Source organism: Penicillium taxi, assembly GCF_028828555.1.
Source record: "Penicillium taxi strain IBT 34144 chromosome Unknown utg000006l_segment0_segment0, whole genome shotgun sequence".
Lineage (NCBI taxonomy): Eukaryota > Fungi > Ascomycota > Eurotiomycetes > Eurotiales > Aspergillaceae > Penicillium > Penicillium taxi.
Window position 1 is genome coordinate 2,148,947 of NW_026643208.1, and position 27,256 is coordinate 2,176,202.

At 45.8% G+C, this 27,256-nt stretch overlaps 9 protein-coding genes across 9 annotated transcripts; 5 read left to right on the plus strand and 4 right to left on the minus strand.

Moving 5' to 3' along the window:
- Positions 1-1,690: 1,690 nt before the first annotated feature.
- N7495_009894 (MFS transporter) lies at positions 1,691-3,505 on the plus strand (the record flags this gene model as incomplete). Its single annotated transcript, XM_057212545.1, has 3 exons — positions 1,691-2,002; positions 2,049-2,434; positions 2,524-3,505. 3 exons carry the CDS (start codon positions 1,691-1,693, stop codon positions 3,503-3,505), a joined length of 1,680 nt encoding a protein of 559 aa, XP_057059408.1.
- A 1,779-nt stretch (positions 3,506-5,284) lies between these two features.
- Positions 5,285-6,652, minus strand: N7495_009895 (putative acid phosphatase; the record flags this gene model as incomplete). The annotated part of the gene is made up of 3 exons (XM_057212546.1): positions 5,285-5,320; positions 5,383-6,405; positions 6,461-6,652. The coding sequence occupies 3 exons, from the start codon at positions 6,650-6,652 to the stop codon at positions 5,285-5,287; spliced, it is 1,251 nt and encodes a 416-aa protein (XP_057059409.1).
- A 2,548-nt stretch (positions 6,653-9,200) lies between these two features.
- erg6 (sterol 24-C-methyltransferase) lies at positions 9,201-10,468 on the minus strand (the record flags this gene model as incomplete). The annotated part of the gene is made up of 3 exons (XM_057212547.1): positions 9,201-10,095; positions 10,162-10,196; positions 10,268-10,468. The coding sequence occupies 3 exons, from the start codon at positions 10,466-10,468 to the stop codon at positions 9,201-9,203; spliced, it is 1,131 nt and encodes a 376-aa protein (XP_057059410.1).
- A 607-nt stretch (positions 10,469-11,075) lies between these two features.
- Positions 11,076-12,309, plus strand: slt11 (Pre-mRNA-splicing factor ECM2; the record flags this gene model as incomplete). Its single annotated transcript, XM_057212548.1, has 2 exons — positions 11,076-11,216; positions 11,269-12,309. The coding sequence occupies 2 exons, from the start codon at positions 11,076-11,078 to the stop codon at positions 12,307-12,309; spliced, it is 1,182 nt and encodes a 393-aa protein (XP_057059411.1).
- A 238-nt stretch (positions 12,310-12,547) lies between these two features.
- Positions 12,548-13,048, minus strand: N7495_009898 (LYR motif-containing protein; the record flags this gene model as incomplete). Its single annotated transcript, XM_057212549.1, has 3 exons — positions 12,548-12,642; positions 12,740-12,916; positions 12,976-13,048. The coding sequence occupies 3 exons, from the start codon at positions 13,046-13,048 to the stop codon at positions 12,548-12,550; spliced, it is 345 nt and encodes a 114-aa protein (XP_057059412.1).
- A 319-nt stretch (positions 13,049-13,367) lies between these two features.
- Positions 13,368-14,832, plus strand: N7495_009899 (putative ribosome associated DnaJ chaperone Zuotin; the record flags this gene model as incomplete). The annotated part of the gene is made up of 4 exons (XM_057212550.1): positions 13,368-13,391; positions 13,433-13,519; positions 13,572-13,712; positions 13,786-14,832. 4 exons carry the CDS (start codon positions 13,368-13,370, stop codon positions 14,830-14,832), a joined length of 1,299 nt encoding a protein of 432 aa, XP_057059413.1.
- Positions 14,833-19,302: 4,470 nt separating this feature from the next.
- N7495_009900 (uncharacterized protein) lies at positions 19,303-20,451 on the plus strand (the record flags this gene model as incomplete). Its single annotated transcript, XM_057212551.1, has 1 exon — positions 19,303-20,451. One exon carries the CDS (start codon positions 19,303-19,305, stop codon positions 20,449-20,451), a length of 1,149 nt encoding a protein of 382 aa, XP_057059414.1.
- A 662-nt stretch (positions 20,452-21,113) lies between these two features.
- Positions 21,114-22,774, plus strand: N7495_009901 (uncharacterized protein; the record flags this gene model as incomplete). The annotated part of the gene is made up of 5 exons (XM_057212552.1): positions 21,114-21,242; positions 21,297-21,558; positions 21,612-21,803; positions 21,889-22,280; positions 22,358-22,774. 5 exons carry the CDS (start codon positions 21,114-21,116, stop codon positions 22,772-22,774), a joined length of 1,392 nt encoding a protein of 463 aa, XP_057059415.1.
- Positions 22,775-23,337: 563 nt separating this feature from the next.
- On the minus strand, positions 23,338-24,102 carry N7495_009902 (uncharacterized protein; the record flags this gene model as incomplete). Its single annotated transcript, XM_057212553.1, has 1 exon — positions 23,338-24,102. One exon carries the CDS (start codon positions 24,100-24,102, stop codon positions 23,338-23,340), a length of 765 nt encoding a protein of 254 aa, XP_057059416.1.
- Between the last annotated feature and the right edge of the window lie 3,154 nt (positions 24,103-27,256).

Here is a 27,256-nt window from a genome sequence, read left to right on the forward strand (position 1 = left end):
TTCTTACTCTTTGTGGGGAATGGCCTTAAATAACCCCACGGGGAAGCAGCATAAAGACCCCGCTTCGATTAAATTGGATAAAGGTCCAGACGGGAAGCTTGGCCCCTTTTTGAATGGCCTCATTGGTCTCAAGTGCAAACGCACTATAATCCTTCGACGGGATCATAGCACAAAGGGGAATTACCCCGTAATTGAAAAGTAACGACAGAGTTCATCGTTTCGATGGGCCCTCTCCTATATGGAGATGAGCTGAAAGAACACAACACTACTCGATCGCTGAATATGTGACGTGGCGTATCATATCAAACTGGCCGTTGAGAATGGAAATAAGGTAGAGAAAACAAGTTAAACTGGCGTAGAGTGGATCCGACTTTACCCCGTAAAAAGCCCAAAGCGTACGCGGAGAGAAGGATGGGGAAGGATTGAATATCGCCAAAAGCTGCCGACTATGATCTTGGCATGCGTTGTATGGCTTCGTTCTTCGATCCTGTCAGCAGCGAGCAGAAGATACTATTGGCTTCGTGCATGAAGGCGTTATAAGCCACAAATAATCCCTCAACTTACAAAGTATAATACGCCCGAGAACCGAAAGCGCTGAGCGTAAAAGGTCTTTTCCAGAGTAAGAGGCCACTCGGATCCTTTCAGTTTAGACGTATCAAAACATGAGTTAGTCAGATTGCAGTGAGCAAGTCAGAGATGAGAAGATACACGAGTCATGAAGTCATGGTAGAGGTCTTGTTCCATGGATCTTACTTTATCTGAGGTCATCTGTGATCTCACATGATCTATATCACATGATTTGTATTGTCTCACGACTTTACTGACTCCGTTGGTTTTCTTTGACCTACGGGTGGCCTTACAGGAAACTCCCCTGTACGTGTAACACAGGGTAACTTGAGATCTCGAGGTCACTGCAGGTGTTGCGATATTTAGATTTGTCCAAACCGGACGATCCGATCTATATATTTACCGTGCCATTTGTACCAAATTATTTTGTCAGCCCTGTTACAAAAACCGATGGGCGGTTTCACCCCATATTTTCAAATCCTGATTGATGACATAATCCGGGGAAAGAAATTATGCGGGGTAATGAGTTTATATGGAATCGACCCTTTCAACCGTACGAATTCCTTTATCTCGACTCTTGTTGTAATCCATTTAATGTCAGCTCATGTATCATAATAAATTTAATCGGACATCTATGAGACTGAGACTCTTATGGGAAGAGCGAGGTTCCGTACCCAAACTTAATGATCTCCATCAAAATGCACTATCTCGATTGCTCACTGCAGATCATTATGGTCGCAGATTCCCCTGTCCGGTCAAATCTGCTCCATGAAAAACAAAGATGATAAACCAGTCTTGTATCGGCCTGAGGCCTCGACCGGGTTTCCCTGCAGGTCTCATCCCTAGCAGATCGGCGACACGGAGTTAGTTATGTCCGGCCACTTTGCAACAGCTAGTGCTTGCTGCTGACTTGTCACTGCATGAATTGTCTCTGCAATGATCAAGAAATGGCCAACCTGGCATTCCACTTACGAGGACAATGACAGTTTATCATTTCTTCAAAAATAAATCCCCATTTCTTTCACCAAACTCTCCTTGCATCCCGCTAACCTTATCACATCCTTTGCTGTGACTGATCAAGTACATCCGTGTCAGATGTCCCTTCGGGTCACACAAAATCTCAATGATTGAATGCAGCAGGTCCCAATCATCGTCCACCATCCATACAGATGTTGATCACAATCCAAGGGCCATGTCGCGCCCTCGAAGTTTCACCGAATCTATCAAGAGATCCAGCATGAATCAGAATACAGAACCAGAGTATCCGAGTGGTAATGTCATCAACCAGAGTGAAAAAGAGGAACATACAGAGGGCTCGTCAATTGAAGAATCTATTGTGAAACATCGTATCAACAAAGATATGGATCTAGAGAGAGGTGCCAAACCAGAGTCTGAAGACGCAAATAGAAAAACATCAACTTCAGATGTTAAGCTGGTTCGTCTGCCCTCTCTCCACTCATAACTCAGTCTAACTGTCTAAGGTCACCTGGGATGGTCCCGACGATTCAAAGAACCCGAAAAACTGGACACTTCAGCAAAAGTGGACTGCCGCCATCATAATGTCCTTTTTCACCTTGATTTCTCCGATATCAAGCAGTATGGTAGCTCCAGCATTAGAAAAGATGGCATCTGATCTAGAGATCCACAGTGACATTACTCTCCAACTATCCTTGTCGGTTTTCGTCCTCGCATACGCAATCGGTCCTCTTGTCCTCGGCCCTTTGTCCGAGATATACGGTCGACTTGTGGTACTCCAGCTCGCAAATCTGTTCTTCCTCGTTTTCAATATCGGATGCGCCACCTCCCAGACTAAAGTGCAGATGATTATTTGTCGGTTCTTCTCTGGTCTGGGAGGAAGCGCCCCAATGTCAGTGAGTTAATTCCAATACCTTCACTTGATCGATCGAGCCATATTGATTGATAGATTGGCGGTGGTCTCTTAGCAGACTGCTTCAGGCCTGAAGAGCGTGGTAAGAGTGTTGCAATATACAGTCTCGCTCCACTCCTAGGACCAGCTGTCGGACCCATCGCAGGCGCCTTCATTGCCGAGAAGACATCATGGAGATGGGTCTTCTGGTCAACTTCCATTCTGGACGCAGTGATAGCCATAGTTGGTATTTTCTTTCTTCGTGAAACATACGCGCCAAAAATTCTGCTCAACCGTGCGAGAACGCTTCGGAAGGAAACGGGTGACAACTCATACGAGACCGAAGTTGAAATCCAAAACAAATCCAAATCCCTTGGACAACGACTCGGCGATGCATTTGTGCGACCATTCCGCCTTCTCTTCACGCAACCCATAATCATAGTGCTGGCTCTCTACATGGCCTTCGTATACGGCATCATGTACCTAGTCCTATCCACCTTCCCACGCCTCTGGACAAACCCATCCTACTACAACGAATCCGTCGGAATAGGTGGCCTGAACTACATTTCCCTCGGCGTAGGATTCTTCTTCGGCTCCCAAACCTGCGCTCCACTGAACGACCGAATCTACCGCACGCTCAAAGCGCGTAACGCCGGAGTTGGGAATCCGGAAATGCGCGTCCCACTCATGATCGTCGCGTCTGTTTTCGTTCCAGCTGGTCTATTCATCTATGGCTGGACAGCTGAGAAACATGCCCACTGGATCGCACCCAATATAGGCACGGCTCTCTTTGGGATAGGGGTTATCATGGCTTTCCAGTGTATCCAGACTTACTTGGTTGATGCATATACCCGTTATGCAGCTAGTGCACTTGCTGCAGCGTCGGTCCTGCGCTCCCTTGCCGGCTTCTGTTTTCCGCTCTTCGCGCCTTATATGTATGATTCTCTACGTTTTGGATGGGGTAATAGCGTGCTTGCATTTATTTCTATCGCCGTTGGAGTTCCGGCTCCTTTGTTTTTGTGGCGATATGGTCCCGTACTTAGGCAGAAGAGTCCATTCGCTGCTGGCTAGATTAAGCATTTCTGGTCAATATAAAACTATCTCTCTGTTTAATAAGAAATCTAATTGGTGCCTCTAATATGTTCTCTGTGGAACCGGTGTAATAGGGCTGACCAGCGGGTCCTGCACCCACTTATCTACATCTGGTGTAAAAAGTCCACAGTGAAGCTGCCTAGACACTTCCAACTTCACTGGAATAACTTCATCGGCTATATTATCCTTCTATTGATTGATAAAAATTGGCTGATCTCTCAATTCAAATAGCCTAATGGTGGAGTTGGCTGAAGGGAATGATATGTGGAAGTTTCCTTCAGATCTGGAAGTACGTGACTCGTGATTCTGTCAGAGATTTTGATCTGACTGCTGACATTCTCAGACATGAGCCAATATCCAAATCGCTAGAATTTGACTTTCAGTAGATAAAGCTTCAACAGTTAAAGGTAAATTTCTAGATTTCAAAGGAATCCGAGGGCGAGTATTAGTTAAGCAGAATAGTTATTTTAGGGAAGGAGATATTTCTTTCCCCATAAATTCATCATCATCCGTTCTATGAACTTCCACTGTACGTATTCACTATCTTTCGTGAGCTATGGTCTAGTTTTTGGTATTGAGGAGATTCGTGCATTGTGAGAGGTCATCTCCCGACTCCCTTCTTGTGTGGTGTCTTGTGGTTGGTGTGTGTGCTTCTTGCTGTAGTGAGGGCTATTCAAGAATGAAAATTCAGTATGAAAAGTATAATAAGTGGGTGTATCAAAAAGATAAATAGAATCTCCAAGACGGTGAACATCATACTAATTTAATACAGGAATTAAAAAAGAAACCACCCTAGATAAGTTCCCAGTTATATCATGTCGGCCTCGATCACAATGATTCTCAGACTTCTGTTACAATATAATCTCACCCAGCAAGACCCCCCCCCCCCCCCCCCCCCCTCCCCTTCTCTATTATTAACTTGATTCAAGTAAATCAGGCTTAGAAAATGGAAAATTAAACTGGTAACTTCTGTTTCGTGTTTAGTGTGCTCACCACTAGACCTAGCTACCAATTACAAGAATATGGACTTGGAAAAGTGTATGATCCACTAATATAGAATTAGGGGTCTTGTAGATAGTGACCCCATATGACTCCATAAATAAGTGGACTTCATAGATCTATGCCCCACTTACTCTTGGCAGATGTTGAAGTCTCGACTGTTGATTGGGCCTGGAAGCCCCCTGCAGATAGCTAAAGTGGAAAGAGTCCTGATTTAATATGTCGTGCATCCGAGCTTGGAAATTTATGTATCAGAATCTAGGGAAGAAGATATATGCGAATATATAGAGGGCAAGAGATCAACCTTGAAAGCTGATCATCAAGGTTTTCCGAGGTTTATATTGAGAATTAACATTAACTAGGAATTAATGAAGAGAGCTTTAAGATCAATGCCCAAATCCCACAGAGAAAAGTGCCAGTGAAGGCCCCCATTTTGAGCTTTAGCCGATACATTCGGCGAGCTACTTCAAAACCTAGCAGTGTGCGGCTAAGGAAGAGTTGTAGCACTACGCAAGTCACATTCAAGGAGTCTGAGTGACAACTATGATTTTGGGATAGGGTCGGCTCTGGATTTCGGCTAGGGGCACCAGGGCTCAGAGTAGCTCCATGGAATATATAGATAAATCCATACAAGAACAGAAATATTATCACTTCGTGTACACAATACTAATATCATTAATAAGGCTGGACATGTCATAATTACGTCAAGTTCCATCTCATACTATGCAAGGTAGTCCTCCAAAATACACCCTACATAATTTACTCGGTGATGCCTCTCTGCTTGCTGCCGTTAAGCTATAAAAATATTAGTACATAATCACAACCGAGAAGATCCCTTAGAGGAAGCTGAAACATACCAAGGTTCGGCTGAATTTGATACCAACATTGGTGCCACTAGCCGCATCATAGGGAACAGGGCTGCTGTAATTGTAGGTAGGCTTGTAACCCTCCCAAGTGCGCTTAACGGCATCAAGAATACCGTTACCAGCAGAGCAGTGGCCACTGGTAGCAGGAGAAGGCCAGAGGGGCTCATATTCAGAGTAGGTGTTTTCAGAAAGAGGGCCGGGATAGGTATCGTTCAGGAGGAGATTGCCAGTGTCGACCTCCCAATTCACGTAACCGGTCTTCTCGGCAACGAGACTGAGTAGGTTAGCGCCACAATCCCAACGGCCGAGAGAGGGGAGACCCCAGTTTGCGGAGAGAGAGGCAATGATGGAGTAGTGGGTGTAGAAGGTGTTATCTGTGGTACCCCTCAGGTGTTTGGGGACAGCTCCACCAAGGAGAATCGAGTACACGCGGTTAGGCTCGGTGTAGTTGCCGGTCTCATCGAAGGTGAGCAGGATCAGGGCGTCCTTGCTGAAGTATTTGTGCCTCACGAGCGGGGGCACGAAGCGGGCGAGGAAGTCACCTGCAACGGTGATGTTGCTGTCGTGGGCATCGTTGGTCATGTTTGGTGTGATGAACAAGTACTGCGGGATACTTTTGTGCTTCAAGTCCTCGGCGAAGGTGGTAAAGTTCTTGATCTGGCGGGGACGAACGGCATCGTTTGTAACCGAGTCAAAGAGGATCAAAGGGTTGTGCTTGCGCACGTACTTGTTAGCTCCGCTCTCTGGGTACCGGTAGCCCTGGTAGCCGGCGTAAGGCAAGTCCTCCTGGTATTGGCCCCAGGCAATGCCGCGGGTGTCGAACAGGTCAGCAATTGTCGAGATGTTGGCGGGTAGCTGGTGGAAGTCATCGTTGTCCATTCCAAAGGTGTCACCCGATGCGGAAGCACAGTAGTTTGGTTCCGATGGGTGAGTGAGGGCATGGTAGTTGGTCAGAAGGATACCCTCTTGAGCCAGCTTTTGGAAGTTCTCATCATCGGCAGAAGTTTGATAGTCCTGGTTATCAATTAGGCTTTTTTTATTTTGATCGGTCTCGACTACTGGCACTTACAGTGTTCTCAATCCAGATCTGAGCGAACCGGTCAAATGCCAGACCTCGTACGTTAGAGACTGGGGAGTAAGGAAGAACTGATTCTTGAGAGGCAACGATCTCAGCAGCAGTAGGGTACTTCTCAGGAGAAGTCTTAGCTGCAGCAGTAGCCAGTGCGCCAACGAAGGCGATCAGAGTCTGTTTATTCAACATGACTTGTATTTTCAGGAACGATCGCAGGGAGTTACAGATGCGATGCGAATGAAAGGGGAAGGCACATTAATTGGACGTAGCACGCGATCTTATACCTGGAATGCTTAGAGTGGAGCGATCTATAACCAATCGGAGAAGTCGCAATTTCCATTAATTAAATTCAAGGAAGGATATCTCGGCTGGAGCTGAGAAATTGGAGTTACCAATAGCCACGAGGGAGATTGAATAACACCTCAAGCACGTTGCATTCCCTCCTGCATTGACTGGCTGTTCTTCTCGAAGCTATCGGGGCGTAGAAGCAAGTGGATTCGGTGGGTCTTCCCGCTCTGTCACGTTGCTTAGCACGAGCATCTGACTGGCTGGAGAGTACAGTATTGTACAATTCAAATGAGTATAATCGAAACAGGGAAAACAATTACAATGAAAAGTAATAGGTCGATGCTTTACAAAGTGACTTGTTTGCCCTGAATCGCCCCGTTTGCCCAGAACATCCACTGATAGGAATGCACTCACCCTTGCATTGAGCTTGCATGATTCCTCGGGCCCTGCCCAGGCCCAGTCGATTGCTTGAGCTCATTGGAAAGAATTCTCGTATGGCTTGCATTGCATGACTTGAGAAGTAGCTGCATGTAGTTCACAGAGTTATTTTGGTCTAAAAGATTGGAATTTGACTTGAAAATGCATCTATCTGATTATATCATTGCAAAATAACTAAAAGTGACTGCCTTTTTCTTCCGATATTTTCCGTCAGATAATATCTGGAAGGTGGAACAACAGTATTCAGGAACGGATCCCGGACGTCCGGGCTTACTCCGTACAGCATATCGATCCTACAAGTGCCTCCAATGATCATGGCTTGACTTAGCGGGACTTAAGCTTTTGTGGAACTTCGCTTGGCTCTGACGGCTCAGCATAAACTAGTGTGTAATGTTGAGAAAATATGGGCCTTACGTTACATAAATTACACCATCATTTCACCACTTTTTTTTATTTCTGACAGAACTAAGTAAATAAATATAATGAAAGTATAGCTTAGGCACTAAACTACAGATACAACTATAGAAATTAATATCCACGATGTTTTTTAGATCTTTTATGCTTCGACTGATACCTTTTTTCCATTTTCGCCGTGTCTTCTCTTGACCATCTTTCTTAGTGAATTTATAATCCTTAGTTAGCTTCATTTCTTGACGTAATCAGTAATTGTAATACCTGTGATTCTGGTATATCGGCAAGAAGTATTTTATCAGGCATGATGTACTGCCTAAGTCGCTTTTGTTTGGTCAAATTTCCGCTATAACACTTTAGCTAGTAGCTTGAATTTTAGCTCTTTTCTTTAGCTTACCTACTGCTCATTGAAAGTGTAGAGAGCTAGGATTATATTGATTTAACCGGTCGCTAATTATTTGGATTTTTCGAGCTTTCTGTGTAGTACCTAAAATAGTATTCTATGAGGAGGTTGAGGAAGTATATTGCCGTTGTTGATTCTCAGGGTCATTCAAGTAAAGGCTGTATAATATCAAACCCTCTATGATAAGTTCTGATTATGTATGGCAAAGACTTGTTATTTTGAAATCAATTTTGATTATACGACGAGGAATTGCGAATTCGCGTGCAGTTTTTGCGATATTAGGTTTTGATTGAGTATGAAGGTATTCAAGAGCTTTCATGACCCAGTCCTAGATTTCTCTTTTTCTTCTATGCATTGACAGGTAATTCAGTGGAGGGTCTCTTTCACCGTATATATAAACACGGGCTTGAGTTCTCAGGACAAGTTTTTCCACTTTTGCTCTCTAGGCTCTTTTATGCATCGGCTCAGGTGGGTTAGACGAGTCGAGGCAGCAGTTAAATGTACCATTGGAACTGATCAGTCTTTTTTCCTTCTGCGTGACAATGCTTGGCATCTGCTTCTGTAAAGTAGGTACTTTTGCCAGCGAAATGACTATTGGACCTTTCCCTTATTGCTCATTATTGGGAAGGGGTTCTTATTGTCACCATCCCTCATGAATCTGCAGATGGATGAACCTGGCTCAAAAGGAACATCAGGAGAATTGAAAATTGAAAAGTTCCAAGGGTTGTCAAGTCCAAGGGTGTTGTGTACTAACATATCTACGGCTTCCAGAGTCGATCCATATCTTGAAGATTACCCAGCATAAGAATGGCCACACACTTCGCATGGCAAGGTTTACTCATAGAAGCACTTAATATACTTAGATACCTAGGTTGGGACATAATCAAGATCCTATAGCATAATAACAACTGGTCTTGGCTCATTATTCTTGCATCAATAAGTATTACAAATCTATGGTCCAAACAGTAGAAAAGAAGGTCATCACCAACAGTCGAGAGAAGCGCATGTCTGCGTCAAACCAGAACATAACCAGGAACAAGTCACCCAAGCGGCATGGAGAGGAAATAGTGACAACAGAAGAGAAAGGACGTGACAATTGAGGAGCAGAAAGCCGCAGGAAAAGGGCATACTTGTGCATGCAAAAATAAGGATGAAAAGATGGGTTCGAGCTTTGTATTTGTGGTTTTTTTTCTTTCTTTACTCGGGCTTCTTGCCGACCATGAGGTACATGGGTGTGAAGAGGTTCTTCTGAGCACCCTCGACCAGGCAGTCGGCAGCAACAGCCAGGCTGTCAGCGGTCTTCTGAGAACCCTTGGGGAACACACCGATCTTCTCACCGGCACCGACGAAGCGGTGGGCGAGACCACGACCCCACCAGGTCATGCGGGCAATGGTGAAGAAATCCCAGACGGAACCCATGTGTTTGAAAGATCCCGCCAGCGGGTAGTACCAGGGAGTGGCGTCAGGGCGCTGAGCAAGGTCCTCGTGAGCGAGCAGCTCGAAACCGGCATCCTTGAAGGCCTTGATACCCTCGGAGATAGTGACCATGTTGGAGATACCGTCACCAAGTTCGATACCGAGACGAATACGGCGGTGCTCGGGGTCATCGTTGTTGTAGTCGTCAGTCATCAACCACTCGTACACACCGAAAGTACCACCGGGCTTAAGGACACGGAAAATTTCAGAGTAGACACCGACAAGCTCGGGGGCGTGCACGGTGGCTTCAATGGCATAGACGGCATCGAAGCTGTTGTCAGGGAATTTCATCTGCATAAAATCACCCTTGACGAAAGCCATTTTCTCAGAAAGACCCTGCTTCTCGGCGTAGTAGGTGGCACGATCGATCTGGTAATCGTTGTTGTTCAGACCAGTGACATGGGCACCGGTAAACTTGACGATCTCACGAGCAGGACCGCCGACACCGCAGCCCACATCGAGAACCTTCATACCCTCAGTGATGCCAGTCTGCATAGCGAGGTAGTGCTCGTGGCGGGCAATGGCCTGGAAGAAGGGCTCGCCGTGGGCGAAACGGCAGAAGTGGAAAGAGGAACCCCAGCCATACTCGTAGAAGTCGGTGGCAAGGTTGTAGTAACTATAATGCGATTAGAATATTTCGTGATTTGGCTATGCGCTAGGCATTGAAAAAGGGTGATCATACTGCCGGGTCAGGGTAGCGTATTCGTTTCTCCGCGACTATATTAAATATAGACGGTTAGTGTCAATTTTTGATCACTGGGTTCTGAAGATGTAGCGCAAGAACATACCTCACGATCAGCGGCGGTTTCGTCCTTAGCTGACTTGTTATCCCAGTGTTTGAAGTAGTCGTCGACGGCAGCCTTCTGAGCAGCATTGTCCTTGCCACTCAGAGCTGTCAAACCACCACGGGCCTTGGAAGATTTGCCGTGCATGGCCTGGTTAAAGGCAGCATCACGCACAAGATCCTCACGTTCCAAAGCAGTAGCCATTGTGAATTGAAGGGGTAGAAATTGTATGAGATTAAAGGGGACGAGAGAGTGGAGAAATTGTGATTTAAAAAAAAGGACCGCCGGATGAAAAAGAAGGCAAGGAATTGACCAGGCAGTGTTTGAATGGAATTGAGAAAAGGGAAGGGGGATTTAGGGGGAAAGTAAATAGATTGAGAGCAAAGCAACTTTTATTGGAAAGCGAGGCCAATCATGGAACCCCTGAGTGGCTTAAAATTGACTAGACTCAGTTGAGTCTGGGGTGGCGGGGAATTAGTTCTTCCGGACATTGCGTCGGATGTTAATCTCCCGGTGTAGTTAAAGGTGATCTGATGTTTACTCCACTGTGATACCCTTTACTGTTTTGAGATTATTGGAGATTGAGATCGCGGAGAAAATTAAATTTGACCAGTACTCGATGTAAAATGTAGTTCTACGATTGCCGTAAGCCTAAGTAGTTTTGGCTACGGCATTTGAAGAGACGAATAAGTGCCACAGTCACGTGACTGATCGCCACTCTTCCACTTCCGCCACAGTTTGCTTCCTAATCAACTTATCGATTTGATCGAAGCTTCAACTTTCATCAACTTTTTCCAACCACACACCCATCATGGCACTGCCCCAGATAAAGCACGATCTCAATCGCTCTGGCTGGGAGACTACAGACTTTCCATCCGTCTGTGAGAATTGTCTCCCTGAAAACCCTTATGTGACTATGACAAAAGAAGATCGCGGTGCTCAGTGCAAGATTGTCAGTACCTCTTTCTTCCATCTTACACTACCATATACTAACTATTAACTAGTGTACTCGACCCTACACCCTTTTTGAGTGGAGAAAGGACCGAAAAGCTCAACGCAAGTCGCAGACCAACATTTGCCTAACTTGCGCGCGTCTGAAGAACAGCTGTCAATGCTGCATGCTCGATTTGTCCTTTGGCTTGCCAATCAATGTCCGTGATGCTGCACTAAAAATGGTCGCACCTGGTCCCACAAGTAGCATCAACCGTGAATACTATGCGCAGAATCACGAAAAGGAAATTGAAGAGGGTCGCGGTGCGATTGAGGAATATGAAAAGACAGATGAGAAGGCTATTGAGGTACTGCGCAGGCTGGCTTCTTCGGACCAGTTCAATAGGGGTAGAAAGGCACAACTTGCCATTGAGGGCATCGAAGAAAATAACGGCGAGGGTTCGAGCGACGAACCACGAACACATAGCCAATACGGAAATGGGCCGGGTCCAATCCGTACGAGTCAGAGTCGACTCGGAAATAGTCTTCCAGGACGTGGAGGAGCCGCTGGTCGTGGTGCTCGTGGGGGTTTCGGCGGTCGAGGTGCCCGTGCAGGTCCATACGTGCCTCCAACAGCCGAGGAACTTGCGCCTCCCGCAGATCCCAACATTGCCACTCTATTCCTCACGGGTGTTTACGATGGTTTGCCAGAACACGAACTGAGAGTTTTCTTCACACAATTTGGCCAGCTTCGCTCTGTGGTCTGCTCTCACCGTGCCCACGCCGCCTATATCAACTTTATGTCCCGTGAAAGTGCCGAGGCTGCTGCTAAGCACTGCCAGGGCAAGGCGGTCGTCAAGGATTTCCCTCTCCGTGTGACCTGGGCAAAGGCGAAACCTAAGCCCCTTGATTCCTTGACCCCCGAAGAGCGAGCCCAGAATCGTTCTCGCGAAAGTCGACAGGGCAAGCGCAGTCAGTCTGATAACGGTGGACAATCTGAAAAAAAGGCCCTCACGGCTGCTGGCGAAACAGGCCAAGAATCCACCAAGGGCTATTCTGTTGCTCCTCCTCCGGGATCTTCATCAGTCCAGTACGCCAGCATGTCAGGTGAATAATTAATCAAAAAATAATGAAATTGGACGCGATTGAGAGGGATTAGGAGATGGTGGTTCCATCATGGGTTTACAGCGGGCGTTTAGCATATTATTTCTATGCAGATTTTATCTCAATAAAATACCCTAATACGCCAAATAGTAACACAAAAGAGTTGGGTATATTATAATGCATGCACCGCCAGCAGCGGCACATATTTGTAGTTCCAGGAATGGCATGGCAGAGTCACCTCGAGCCTGATCACGACGAACAAGACTTGTGAATTTTGACGTCCTTGCCATCCACTTTAATCGAGTCGTTGTCGCCACGCTCGATCTGGTCGTGGATGTTGAGTTCTATGTATCAATGTCAGCCATTAGCCCATTATTTCATAGCACTGATTTATGATGAAATTGTAATATCATGTTCGAGCAAGACAGGAGAATCACGTACCCCACTTTGCAGTTTCATTTTCTGCTTCCCGGGCACCCTGAACTATATTGTGGCGTAGGATATTGGCAACCTCGATCGCATGGTTGATCTGCATACCATTGTCGATACCTACACGACGATTTTCATCGAAATTGCGACGGGCTTCCTGGCGAGCAGCGAGGAACACACGGTGGTCATCTAGATTTTATTAGCGGATTGTAGGACGAATATTTTTGACAAGTGAATCCAAGACGCACTATGGAACGCAATTCTGGTTGAGCGCAGCACTTGGCGGTAGGCACTCAGAGCAGCAGTACTTGGGGGAGCCATAGTGAATGTGTATAGGTGAGGTGTGAGACCGTTCCGAGAAAGAAGCCGAAGGTGAATTGAAGCTGAGGTACTGGGTTCGATCTTGCGAATGAGGTTAATGTAGTGGAGGAATTCAATTAATCTCAATGATATGAACGAAATCAATTTCCCTAGTCTCTTCAAGTAAAGAATAATCGAGCAGACCAAACGAACTGAATTAATGTTCCCCGGATCACCCGAGTTGTGAATTTAAAGCGGCCACTCGCGGCAGAAAACGAAAAAAAATGACTTAGATTCTTTTCAACCCGCTTTTACTTGTCAACCACAACACCTCTCCACAATGGCTCCTGTGCAGACTGTTAACGTTACTCTCCCTCCCTGCCTTCAGGCTGGAGTGCCGATAAGGACTTCAAGGCCGTCGGTGCCCTGTCCGGTGCTACTCAGCGCAAGGTGGAGCCTGTTGGCCCTCACTTCCTTGCCCACGCCCGCCGCGTAAGTATTTGAGGCCCCGCATCAAAATTCATTCCAACTGACTTCTTGATAGATGCGCCACAACCGTACCTTCTCCGAGGACGAGGCTATCCAGGCTCAGCACAACGTCAAGAAGACCGAGGACGACGAGGACGATGATATCTCCGAGGATGAGGACCCCATGATGCTCTCCCGTGACGCTAAGGACTGGAAGGTTAGTTTTCTTGCTTTACTCTCCTATCTTCGTTCTATCTGTTAGTTTCATCAGTTTTCTAAGTCCCTCTCAGGCCCAGGATCACTACGCCGTTCTCGGTCTGCGCAAGTACCGCTGGCGCGCAACCCCCGAGCAGATCCGCCGTGCTCACCGCAAGAAGGTTCTCCGCCACCACCCCGACAAGAAGGCTGCTAGCGGCCAGCGCGATGAGAACGATAGCTTCTTCAAGTGTATCCAGAAAGCCACTGAGTTGCTTTTGGACCCAGTTCGCCGTCGCCAGTTCGACTCCGTCGACGAGGCCGCTGAGGTTGAGCCTCCCACCAAGAAGCAGGTCCAGAAGGGCAACATGTACAAGCTCTGGGGGCCCGTATTCAAGGCCGAGGGTCGCTTCTCCAACAAGCAACCCGTTCCCCAGCTCGGTAACGAAGACAGCACCCAAGAGGAGGTCGAGTCCTTCTACAACTTCTGGTACGCCCTCGACAGCTGGCGCTCATTCGAGTACCTGGACGAGGATGTGCCCGATGATGGTGAGAGCCGTGACCAGAAGCGTCACGTAGAGAAGAAGAACAACAACGCCCGCCGTAAGCGCAAGGCTGAGGACAATGTCCGTCTCCGTGAGCTGGTTGATGAGTGCCTTGCTCAAGACGAGCGTATCAAGAAGTTCCGCCAGCAGGCCCGTGCCGGCAAGGACGCCAAGCGCAAGGCTAAGGAGGAAGAGACCCAGCGCCTGCTGGAAGAGAAAGAGCGCAAGAAGGTCGAGGCTGAACAGGCCAAGAAGGATGCCGAAGAGGCTGCTAAGGCCGAGCGCGAAAAGAACAAGAAGAACAAGGAAGCAGCCAAGAACGCTTCCAAGAAGAACAAGCGTGTTGTGAAGGGTGCCGCCAAGGACGTAAACTACTTCGCCTCCGGCGAGGCTACCGCTGCCCAGGTTGACTCTGTCCTCAACGGTGTCGATCAGATCTTGACCAAGATTGACGTCGATGAGCTTGCTACTCTCGCTGAGCGTCTGACTCTCGCCGGCAAGGACGGTGCTGCTGTTAAGGCTGTCTATGCTGGTGAGGCCAAGCGTCTTGTTGAGGCTGGCAAGCTCAAGGATGGCGAGGTTACTGCCTTTGCTTAAATTTAATTACCTCAGCGACGACTTTGATTTAGTTAAAAGATTACATATAGAGCATGAGGATGTATGAACTATTCCACAAATAGATATTTGTGTTCCACGAGAAAGGAGCAACTACATCGAATTTCCAGGCTTTGTTTCTTTCTATATTAACATCAACCCTGTTGATACCATTGAACCCACCGGCAGCCCAAGGTAGAATTTCCTGGGCTGTGTCAATTGAAGTAGATCTATATGTAGCAGTAGAAAATTTTCAAAAGCCCCCCGATTCTACTGATCCAGATATGTCATTCTAATCCTGTAGATTCCTCCTGTTAATCTCACACTAGTCTTTCGCATGCCGCAGCCAGCCTATAGTGCTCTAGGTTTTTGAGCCTTCTAGCATTTTTAAAATACCGCTCCACTGACCCTCTGGGGCCACTACCATGGAGACGGTCAATATAGAATCACGCTCAATTTTATGCTCATATATTTCTAGTAGGGATACAGCCGCAGCAAAATAATTGAAACCTACACCATAACCCTAAATTATGATCAATTAGCCTAAAACCTAAACAGTGTCTAGGTAACTTCATTTTTTAGAACTAAGAAATATTTTAGGTGAATCTGACCATAGATAGTAAGATGGTAAATAGAAGGAAGAGTTGAAGGAAGTAATTGATAATTCTGGTGTTCTAATTGGTCATCTAAACTTCAAGTGTCTCGCTTCGCTCAAAAATTATGTATAATCTCTCCCATCTCTAAAATATCATTTTTGATTTAGACCCGAGAAATTCGTTCATGAATGCACAATCAAAATACAGTTGCCATCTCGACCGTATAATATGATGGATAATCAAGCTCTATGTATAAGGCCAGAAATATTTCAATCTTTGCCAGCACTTCACTTCATGATGCTGTGTATTGGACTCTAACATTTTCTATCGATTATTTCGATGGAGTGATAGGAATTATGGTTGCTACACTTACTATTTATCGTGGTCTAGACGGTTCAAAGCACGGCGTTAAGAGAGAAAGACAGTTTGAAGGCAGAATGGCCTATATCAGTTAGCTGAATCCTTCGCCATTACACCATTGTTTTCATTATTGTCATCACTCCACTTCTTACTAGTACACTTATGCTCTTCTTATTCTCGATCTCTTTATCTCTTTATCCATTGAAAGGCTTGCTTTCTCGCCTCAAGGCTCAAATTCCTAATGCTTTAGAGTAAATTATAGCCCTGGAATATGACTGAGCTATTATTTCGATTAAACTATATCGATTATGCTAGTAAGAGCCCCCGTTATGATTTGGGTATTTCAACTACTTTGTTCTTTAAAAGGCTACCGGCAGTATGCCCCCCTTCTAATACTTGTGAGGCTCAGCTTTACCATAGAAAGTGCGACTGGTATCGCTAGGGACTACGACATTTTCCCCCTCAAGCTTGGCAATTAATTCAATCGTCGAGCACTGATAAAGCTGTAATTGTATCGATCTAGTTGCTGCCTTCACCTTGTTAACTTCACATATTGGAATGTTAAAACCTATCTTTTGGAAGGTGTTCCGTGACCGTTAAATCTATTTTCGACTTGGATCTTTAACTCATAATTCCGAATTTGCGAAGGACCTCCTTGTAGCGTGATACCATGTGCTGCAGTCAGATCCAGGATGGGCTAGCCAGTGCCTGGGGTGCCCTGGATGACGTCGCTTGAAGGAGTACTATAGCTTGACTAGCCTATTATCCGCTATACTACCATCATTCTCATTGTCAATACTTATAAGACTAGTTGGAGCTATCGAATCAATAATCAGTACGTACCAAATCAGAGTTGAGCGTTTATAATCCTCCTACATCTAGTTCTATTAGCCATGGCCCGAAGACGCCAATTTGTCCATGGATGGATCGAGGTACAAACACGAGTCATGAGAATCCTAGGCTTTGTGCGCAATCCACTCGACTTATAGGTGAATTTGGATGTTTGGGGATCGAATAGAGCTAATAACAATGTATAATGATGTGCTTCTACTACTGCTCCAATCAATTGCCACAAATATACACCCTTGAGGGAATCCGCTGATTACTTTCCCTCTTAGCTCTAAACCTAATGTTCCAAAACTCGCATTAGACCAAAGTCTAATAAGAACGCATCTATCGTTTAAAGCCTTCGGGAACGAAACTGTAACATAATGGATACCACATGCCCAAATCCTACCATGCTACTGTAAAGGTCATCTCTAGGAGCAAAATAGCGTCTCCTGTTCGCCCATGCTATACCACTATGGTGCCTTTACTCATAGATTGACTATGGCCAGGTACAATTTGTCGCTATGACAATCTACTCCATGGCTGACAGCGGTCATTAATTTCTATGAGTAATTGTTCAGGTCTAATGATAGCTTTTAGTGACGTAAAAGCCGCTAAATGAGGGCATAAACACCCCAAAGGTTCTCATCCCTGCGGGTCTTCCATAGTTACAAGGCTCGCTGGGATCCACAATACCCAGAGCTAATGCTTATACCTAATGAAGAAGGATAGAACATATGGTCTGAAACATAGATCCGTACAAAATGATCTCGCCCGAGCTATATCCCGTGTATTGGTGAATATACCTATCACTTGGAAATAAATCTCTCATATATCCATGCAGCCTTGTAAAGGTTACATTCTGTAGGGATATATAGACACCACCAGGAAGCAATTATGACTAGCGCGGCTGCTGAGTAATACTAAAAACTCGAAATTAAAGTTGAGTAGGATGAGTAGATCATATGGTACGACTGACCGAGGAGCCTTGGAAGGATTAATTTTATCTCGAAGGATTAACCCCACCACTGAGATCGATGAGAGCAAAGGTCCATTTCTAACGGTCGTCGCTTCAACTAGCCAATACATGCAGGCAGGAACCTCCCCTTAAACGCCAACTTAACTTAGCAGCCTTCCAATAATGGCCCCATATACATCTATGGGCATGAGAACATAAGGCATCATCATACACACTGTCACCGGACGAGAGGTCCGGAAGAACAGTGATCATACCCTCGAAATTGTATCTAGATATGGTTACAGAATTCGATTCTAATTTCACATTCTGGCGAGAAGTATAATGAAACTACACTTGTTCGAGCCATATATCATAATTCTTGGGCTTTTGAGGGCTTAGTCCCGAAACCTATTCCCCGGTGAATGAGAATAAAGATTACTTCAATTTACTTGGCAGCATGAAACAACTTCTTTCCGTATCTAGGTAGGTTCTCCACTTTTTCTAGCATCTTCTTATCAGGCTCGTCTCTTCCTTCTTCTCATCCAGCCCCATTTTGTCACCAATCCTTCGGGATTACTTAATTACTCTCAATTTTTCAACGGTTGTTTGGTCTCTAACAGTATAGTCTACTAGATTTTTTATTAACACCAGAAAAAAGGCGTAGTCAGATTGCAAAGATTTATACGGTGTGCTGAGGTGTCGTCTAGATAAGAATTTTAGTGTTATTCAGGGCTGACTCGAAGACCAATTATTTGGTACCAACTTCCGCAACGGATAGGTACTTTTGACCATTCCCACTGTATTTTTAGAATCTTCCCCTCTTTGTAAATACACTAGGTAGGATATGTATCGTGCTAGAAACAGCCAGAGCGGATCTTGTTGGTGCGGACGAATTGATACTGCAAGCGTATGCCGTTGATGTGGGTACTTGAGAATAACTAGATGACCCACAATTCTTCTTGAACTGCTAGGAGCATAGGCTTGTGTGACGCGTGATAAGTTCAATTTCATTATTAGTTAACGTACAAATGAACTCATCTAAGCACGTACTTTTATTGAGTTTGCGCTTAGATGACCAATAATCCCTGCACATTGGTCTATATCGTTATATCCAACGCTCGGTCCATGTTTTTATCTGTGCCCCGTCAGCATCCGCGGGATATTTCCACCAGTGTCAATCAACGCGGTTCACATTATCTTCAAAGGATCAATCCTCTGAAATGTTCAAAACGCTCCAACTAACTCTGTATGCTGATTCAAATTAGCGAATTGATTGCAATTATGTTGCTGCATACGACGTTCAATAGTGATCCTTCCGGGCGTTTGCTGTTGAACGATGCATTATTAGTCCTAACTCACATGCTATAAGTGATTATATCAAGTCATATACAAGTCTCTCGTTCTGGCACTTTACGGCCCCAAAATTGGACTTTCATTTTGTTCAATCTCCAAGAACATTCCTTTCTTGGTACTGAAGATAACACAACATCATTGTCGAGCCCTTTCCATCCCGCGGGCATGCACTTCCTCCGCCCAGTATACAGTGTGCTTTCACTGATCCTTCTCCATTGTGTTCTTGGCAGTCCTCTCCCTACAAACTCCTCTGATATTGAAGTTCGAGCTCCTGGCCACGTGGGTTTCTATGAACCACACATCGACACAGATGCTCTAGCTGCCCGGTCCTCGTGGACCTCATATATGAATGCATATCCATTGACAGCTCTGTCGACAATGCTTACTGGAACGTGTGAGTATCTAACTATTTATCAATGCTACGCTATTTGGGGCACTACCGTCACCCTCGCTGTGACGTACCTCGGCTATACGCTATACATTTTCGCCACAAGCGAGTTCAGGAGAAACGCTCTGGAGATGGAACTCCTGACAAATCAAGTTAAACGCAGCCAGCAAGAGTTGGAAATTGCTGCAGAGACACTCAGACATGACAAGGAAATGCATCAATTCGCTTTATGGAGAGAGAGGCAATTTCTCCAACGAAGGAGCTGGATAAATGTCTGGAAACCAAAGTTCGATAATTATATCACTCTTACTTCTGATGTTCCAGAGCTACAAGTTCTTGTGGAAGAAGCCAGAACTCTGGTGACGAAAGCTGTCAAGGCCGGGGAAGCCTTTGCAGAGAGTTACACCGCAGAAAGCGTTACCCTGAGTCAATTACTTGAAGGAATTGACGGTGTTTTATCCATGGATGATCTGGATATTCTGCAAAAAAAGGCAGAAAAATCAGTCATTGCTCTCCAAAACAAGCTGATAGATACCATCAAAATCAATAATGCCATTCAGAATGACTTCAAGTTTGACTTCGACCAGATCGGCGTTGCTAGGCGCTCTGTTGACGACCCTCCTCACCTACTTAAGGAGTTCAATGAAAACTGTGACAAGCAGCACTGCCATCGAATGTGGCTCTCAGTCGAGGCCCCGACACAGCGAGGCAAGAAGCGACACGTCGGCAACACAGACCTTATCCACAACATCTACTCAACCCCTACCGACTACGAGTTCACTAGCCGCAATACCATACAGCGACGTGATACTCAATTCAGGCTAACTTCTGATTTGGAGTGCGAGGAGAGCGAGATTGTGGATGTTGGTGGCACACAAGAATTCTTCCGGATAGCTGCAAAGCCCGGCGGCGACTGGGACAGTCTATATGCTATCGACATGATGAACAACACACAGACGGCAGAGATGAAGAAGCAACTCATGGCTGGAAACGTATCTGACTTCGGATATGGTGAGTGGATGTGTATCAGGACCGATACGGCCAACGGAGGCGATTCTGCGATGGTGGCAGTCGCAATCTTCACGACAGACCTGGCCAAGTTAAACGAAGATGTGGCAGATAAGCTCGAAAAGTGCTAGGGGCGCTTGAGATCTGCTTTATCAACGCTATGAATGTGTCACGAAGTCATTAGAAGATGTACATATCTGGTTAAGGGATGAATCTACGATCATCACCTTTGAAGCTTGGATATCTGTGCACCTATTATCTCGAGCTAATAACATAACTTCCCTTCTTCTTTCTTTCTCATTGAATATCTTTATTTGATCTACATCACTCTCGTCATTAGCGGTATTCGGCTTCTCTATACTTCTTCAAATAACTAAGATGAGTTTATTTTTAATGCAAAACGTGAACAGGTCACTATATCCGGAAATGGAAGGCGGGAGGGGTACCCAACCCGCTACCACTTCAAAGCCTGTCAATCAATTCCCAATATAGATGCTTTAAGATTGAATGTGGGTCTATAAAATATGAAGAATGTGGTTCAAACCTTCTAAATGCGGGGGAAGTAGTACTAGTTGTGCTAATTTCCCCATGGAACTACAACTATGAGTCTATTTCTATATCTGGATGCGATATCTGGGGTAAGACAAGCATTAGCCACAACCCTAGAATATGCAAGGGGCTTGACCCTGTTACCAGACATTTAGACACTGGCTACTTTAAAATGCGCCCCTGCCCAGGAGTAGCCCCATTATATTTGCATCGCAGGTCATCTGGTCATTAAGGGCACCCAGAAATGTCAGAAAAGAAGCAAGACGAGTCAGAAAGCTCGATATATAGATCTGGGACGGCATCCAATACTGATTTAACTACTCGTGATGCTGTATTTGGAGAAATCAGTGGGCAAGGCCCAAATTACCGCAATGTGCGCAGGTCAATCCCCAGTCATGATATTGTGCTGAAAGCTGATGTTCAATAGTTGGGATGGCTTGGAACTTCTGTTCTAATGATGAAGGCTCAAATTGGACTCGGCGTTCTCTCGATTCCAAGTGCATTCGATGCGATAGGACTCGTTCCAGGTGTAATTTGCCTTTTAGCAATCGCTATCATCACGACCTGGTCTGACTACATAATCGGTGTGTTCAAACTTCGCCACTGTGAGGTATATGGGATCGATGATGTTGGTGGAATGCTTCTGGGTCGTTCAGGAAAGGCTATTCTCGGCACTGCCTTTGTTCTCTGTGAGTTTGCGATTTAAATTCTACCTAGGAGCACCTTATCTGACTAATCATAGGGTGGACCTTCTGTGCTGGATCAGGAATGCTTGGCTTGTCAATTGGCTTGAATGCGGTTTCGTCCCATGCCACCTGTACTGCTGTCTATGTGTTCATTGCGGCTGCTACTACTGCTGCTCTATCTAGTATTCAAACTCTTGGTCGAATCTCCTGGCTTGCATGGATTGGTTTGATATGTATTCTCACAGCAGGTAAATATCCTTCGAAGCTCATTATATTTTCTGGACAAACTGCCTCATACGCAACGATATATTTAAAATCTAACTATGATCGCAGTTCTCAGTGTCACCATCGCAGTCGGCGTTCAAGATCGCCCATCAGCTGCACCTCAAACTGGTATTTGGGTATCTGACTATCAGATTACTAAAAAGCCATCATTCAGTGAAGTCGCTACCGGGTTATCTACAATGGTTTTTGCATATGCCGGTACACCCGCCTTCTTCTCTATTGTTTCTGAGATGCGTGAGCCTAAGCACTACGGTCGATCACTTGTGGTTTGCCAGTCAGTGGTTACAATTTTTTACCTAGCGATTGGCATCGTCGTATACTATTTCTGTGGATCATATGTTTCATCTCCGGCTCTTGGATCAGGGGGTCCGACTATGAAGAAAGTTAGCTATGGATTTGGAATTCCTGGCCTCTTAGTCAGTACACTGCTTTTCATTCATGTAAGATCCTTTTCCTGCCATATCCCCACCTGCCATGTCATTACCTTACCTAGGTACTCTGAACTAAGATATTTTAGCTCTCAGCAAAGTTTATCTTCATCCGCAGTTTACAAGGCTCTAGACACCTAAGTGCAAATACCATCACGCACTGGGCAGTCTGGCTCAGCTGTACTATCGGTGTTGCCCTCGTTGCATACATCATAGCCAGTGCGATTCCAGTATTCAGCGACCTGGTTTCTCTCATTGGAGCTCTGTTCGGTACACCGCTTTGTTTCCAGCCGATGGCCGGTATGTGGCTCTATGATAACTGGAACAAGAGAAATACTTCTCGGTCTACAAGATGGATGCTAATGGTTGCATGGTGTGCTTTTGTCATTGTTGCTGGCACGTTCCTGATGATTGGAGGGACCTATGGGTCTATTGTTAGTATCATTGATAGTTATAAAGCTTCGGGGGGCTCGGCTGCTTGGTCGTGCGCCGATAACTCGAGGTGATACGTCGTTTTGATGAACAGGTTCGAGGCATATCTCTCAGAGCCTTCAAATGAAACAGTTATCACGAGCTTCAATTGAATGATATTGGAACTTCAATTCCATCAAGCTTTCCGTTCCCGTTCTTTGAATAATAGTCCTAGAAAGTCCATCCTAATGCTGATACTTGCAAGGTTAGCTCTCATTTTCGCTCTAACCATCCTTGGCTAGTTGTTGGAATTTCTATGGATGCGCGTAAATATAATGTTTATCTATACCGTGGCCCGGACAGGCTCGCTCAAGCTTGGAATGCATTTTCAAAGTTAAGGAGTACTTTGGGCGAGAAGAGCTAGATTGTGTGATATTATAGATTCAGCAAAAATGAAACCACTGCTAGGAATATACACGGGGGTGTTATTATGAGAAATAGGGATGTTATCTGCCATTTTATCTGCCATATCTGCTATTTCGGTCCTAGTCAACATACGGTAAAGGCAGTGTAGGTCGATCCGGCTAGCACCGTGACAGAGGGTCTATGAAAGAGAGCTTTGAAGTAATACAGATTAATAGAAAACATTAAACAAAGACTATAATTCCCCCTCCTCTGGCTCTATCTCCTCTTTTCCCATTTCTTCCATTTCCCCCTCGTTGTTTCTTTCTTTGGTAAAAGTATCTTTTAGACTCATGAGTACTCGAAGAGACTGACCATTCAGCTGGTACCGTCGGATTCCAATCATATCCCTCCCTTTACTAAATAGCCTTTCAACTGCAACTTCAGAAAAAGGGATACCAAGAAAAGCCTGGGCCGCAATAGCTAATCGGGGGTACTCATCTGCATATTTTCGCCACCAATTGAGAAGCCAATCCTCATAACCTAGCTCTAAGGGCTCAGGACCATCAATTGGTTCTGTCTTAAACCACCTTGTAATCTCAGAAGCTGATGCTCGCTGCCGCTTCCTCCCAAGTTTGAGGAAATCATCATCTTCAAGTTGATAGCGACGCTTTCCATTCTGTTGAAGATAACCTTCTTGAAAAGTTGAATTCTGAGGATCAGGAAGACATGGGCACATGATCTCAAGTTTCTTCGTAATTCCCTCTACTAGAGAAGCGACATGGTTTGCGTCATCAAAGTAAGCCTCTAAAAGGCGTGTCTTGATGCGAGGGTCTAGTACCATAGCAATAAGATAGATATCAGATGTATCCATTTTATTAAAGTACTTCTTATAGACTGATTGGCATGCCTTTATAGCCTTCACAATTTCAGGTGGCAGACCAGCAAATTTTCCTTTTTGGTTTACCATCTCATCAACCATATCATCAAGATAGTAGTAGAGAAAGGAGGCAAGGTTCATCTTTGGTTGTTGTATTAAGACCCTCCGGGTTAAGCGCTTAAACACAGAAAGGACATTTCGAAGATGCTCTAAAAACATCTAGTCTGCTGATGAGAAGGGTCTAGATTATAGCGAGCATATCTGAAGAAACAAGTTCAGCGGCTTCTTGGCCTTTCAAAAAATATTTCAGAAGTTAGTAGGGTTAGATATAAGTAGAATATATCATACCTTTAACGCATCTTCTAACATACAAAATATGGAGTTCTAACGAGTATCGATATCCTTCTTAATATATTTCACTGCTGTCTGGGATCTCTCACAGCATAGTCTCTAGTCCTCTCTTCGAAGATTACTCCGTGTAATCTAGATAGTAAGAACACGAATTTTCTGAAGAGGGTTTAGTTCAAGGATGGTTGAAGTAGGCTCTAGATCATTAATAAGGTCATTTACTTTACTTATACTTCTAGTCTTTTGTCACGGTGCCAGCTTAGACGACTACTGATTGATTAGATAGTGCGGGCCACGTGACCCGCAACCTCATGTAAACTCAGAACCTTGTCTGAATGTAGCTCTTCAAGCTACGTCTTCGTCTTAGCCTGTCAGTCAATGCAATACTGTCTGTCCAGTTCTAGTATAATTCTATTCACCTGCCCGCCCCGTGACACTACGTAGCTTCTACCCTATACTAGAGCTGCCACCCGCCAGCATGCCCCGTCCTGAACCGCCTTTGAACGCCGATTCTATTGAAGAATTCCTGGCTCACGTCCAAGAACACCCCGACGTCTAGGTGCTATACCTCCGGACTATGGAGGGCTACTCTCAAGAAATTGAGAAAGATAACCAAACCCTCCGCCAAGCCGCGACTGAAAGCGAGGAGACTCGGCACCGCAGGGAGGGCGTTATTAGATATCAGGAAGAGCGCATCAACAGCTTATACAACAAGATTGTTGGGCTCGAAGTCGAAAAAAATCAGATCCTGAACTCCGCCCTGCCTGCCGTACGAACCCCCCTAACCGAAAACACTCCTGCCCAAGGTATTAAGAACCTAGCAGATATCCCTACGCGAGAACTTGCACCGACTCCTACCCTAGGTCCCTGGTCTGCCTCCCTTAGTGAAAGAATCCCTGACCTGAAAGAGTTTGATGGAACTCGCAGCGACCTCCGCCACTTTATATAGCAGATCCATAGCAAGATGAACGCGAACCAGGACCGTTTCCCGACAGCCACTGTCAGACTTACTTATGTCGCAGGGAGACTTATTAGTAAAGCGTACGAACTAGTACTACTAAAGATCTTGTACGGAGTTCCCTAGTTTATAGACTACCCGCAAATGCTTAAATATCTCGAGAAGGCCTTCGGCGACCCTGATAGAGTCCAGAATGCCCAGAACCACTTATACCAGCTCCGCCAGAAGAATAACGACTTTAACACCTTCCTATCCGAATTCCAGCGTTTAGCCCTAGAGGGCGAACTACACAAAGAAGCTCTGACTCCCCTCCTAACACAAGCTATCTCGAACGAGCTCTAGGATATGCTCTTGCATAACCCAGCTCCGTCCCGCCAGTTTTATAGCTATACAGCCCATCTTCAGTCGCTCGATAACCACTTCCGCCAATACTAGTAATAGACACACCGTGCCCGCTAACCCACGCCCTTAGGTAGTACACCCTAGGAGAAAATCGCAAGGACCTTGTACGCAGCCGCCGCGATAACGAATATACTACCTAGGACCCTGACTCCCGCCCAAGGCCCTAGCGAACCTATGGATCTCTCTAAGGCTAAGCTCACCCGGCGTGACCAGGGGGAGTGCTTCAGATGCGGATCCAAGGATCATCTAGTCCAGGACTGCCTGCTACCTGACACCCGCCCCCGTTCCCCTGCCCGCCTATATTCTAGCCGAATAGAGAACCCCGCCTAGGCTGACTCCGCTGCCTACGCTGAATCTGCTAAGTCTGACTACTCTATACTCCAGCCAACAAATAGAGTGAGCCTAGCCTAAATCACGACCAGGTGAAACCCAACCACATGCTCCGCCTATCCGCAGCTATGCTAGGAGACTCTATCGAAGAAGAGAACCTCCGCGCCGACGCTTTTATCCTGCCTATAACCCTGACCTAGAAAGAGACCCAGATCCCTATATACGCTATGATAGATAGTGGTGTAGAAGGGAAGAGGTTCGTCGATGAAGATTGGGCCCGAGACCAGAGCCTTATATTCGAAACCCTGAAAGAACCTATCCGCCTAGAGGCCTTCGACGGCCGAGAGCCCGAGAAGGGCTATATCACCTATTTCGTACGAATGAACATAAGGGTAGAGAACTACTATAAGAAGAAGGCCCTATTCCTTGTCACGAAAATCGCTTACTACCCTGTTGTACTAGGCCTGCCTTGGCTTAAGATCCACGATCCTAGTATTCATTTCGCGAACCATACCCTCGAGCTAAATAGCCTATACTGCCAGAAGTTCTGTAACACCCCTGGTAGGGCCCCGAAGATCCGAGCCCTATATGATGTCCTAAAGAAAACCCGCCCTATAAACCTGCCTGATCGCCCCTCTGTCCTAGAAGGCCTAGATATATAGTCTATAAGCCTAAGGGCCTACGCCGCATACGCCCGAAGCGAGAAGGGCTATCATTTGTTCTCCGCGTCTATAGAGACACTAGACGAGATACTACAACCGAAACCTGACCCTGCCCTACCTGACGAATTTAAAGACTTTAGAGATATATTCTCCCCTAAGGAAGCTGAACGACTGCCCCCACACCGACCTTACGACCATGATATTCGACTAATAGAGGGGAAGGCCCTGCCATTTAGGCCCCTCTATGCTATATCCCGCCCTAAGCTAGAAGCTCTGAAGGAATGGATCTCCGAGAACCTAAGGAAAGGGTTTATCCGCCCAAGCTCCTCGCCTACTGCCTCGCCTATCCTATTTATGAAGAAACCTGGAGGGGGTCTCCGATTTTATGTAGACTACCAAGCCCTTAACACGATCTTGGTTAAGGACCGCTATCCCCTACCCCTGACTAAAGAAACCCTGAACCAGTTAAAGGGGATGAAATACTTTACTCGCCTAGATATCATCTCTGCCTTTAATAACCTTCGGGTGAAGGAGGGGCAGGAGTACCTGATAGCGTTCCGTACGAGATTAGGTCTCTACGAGAGCCTAGTAATGC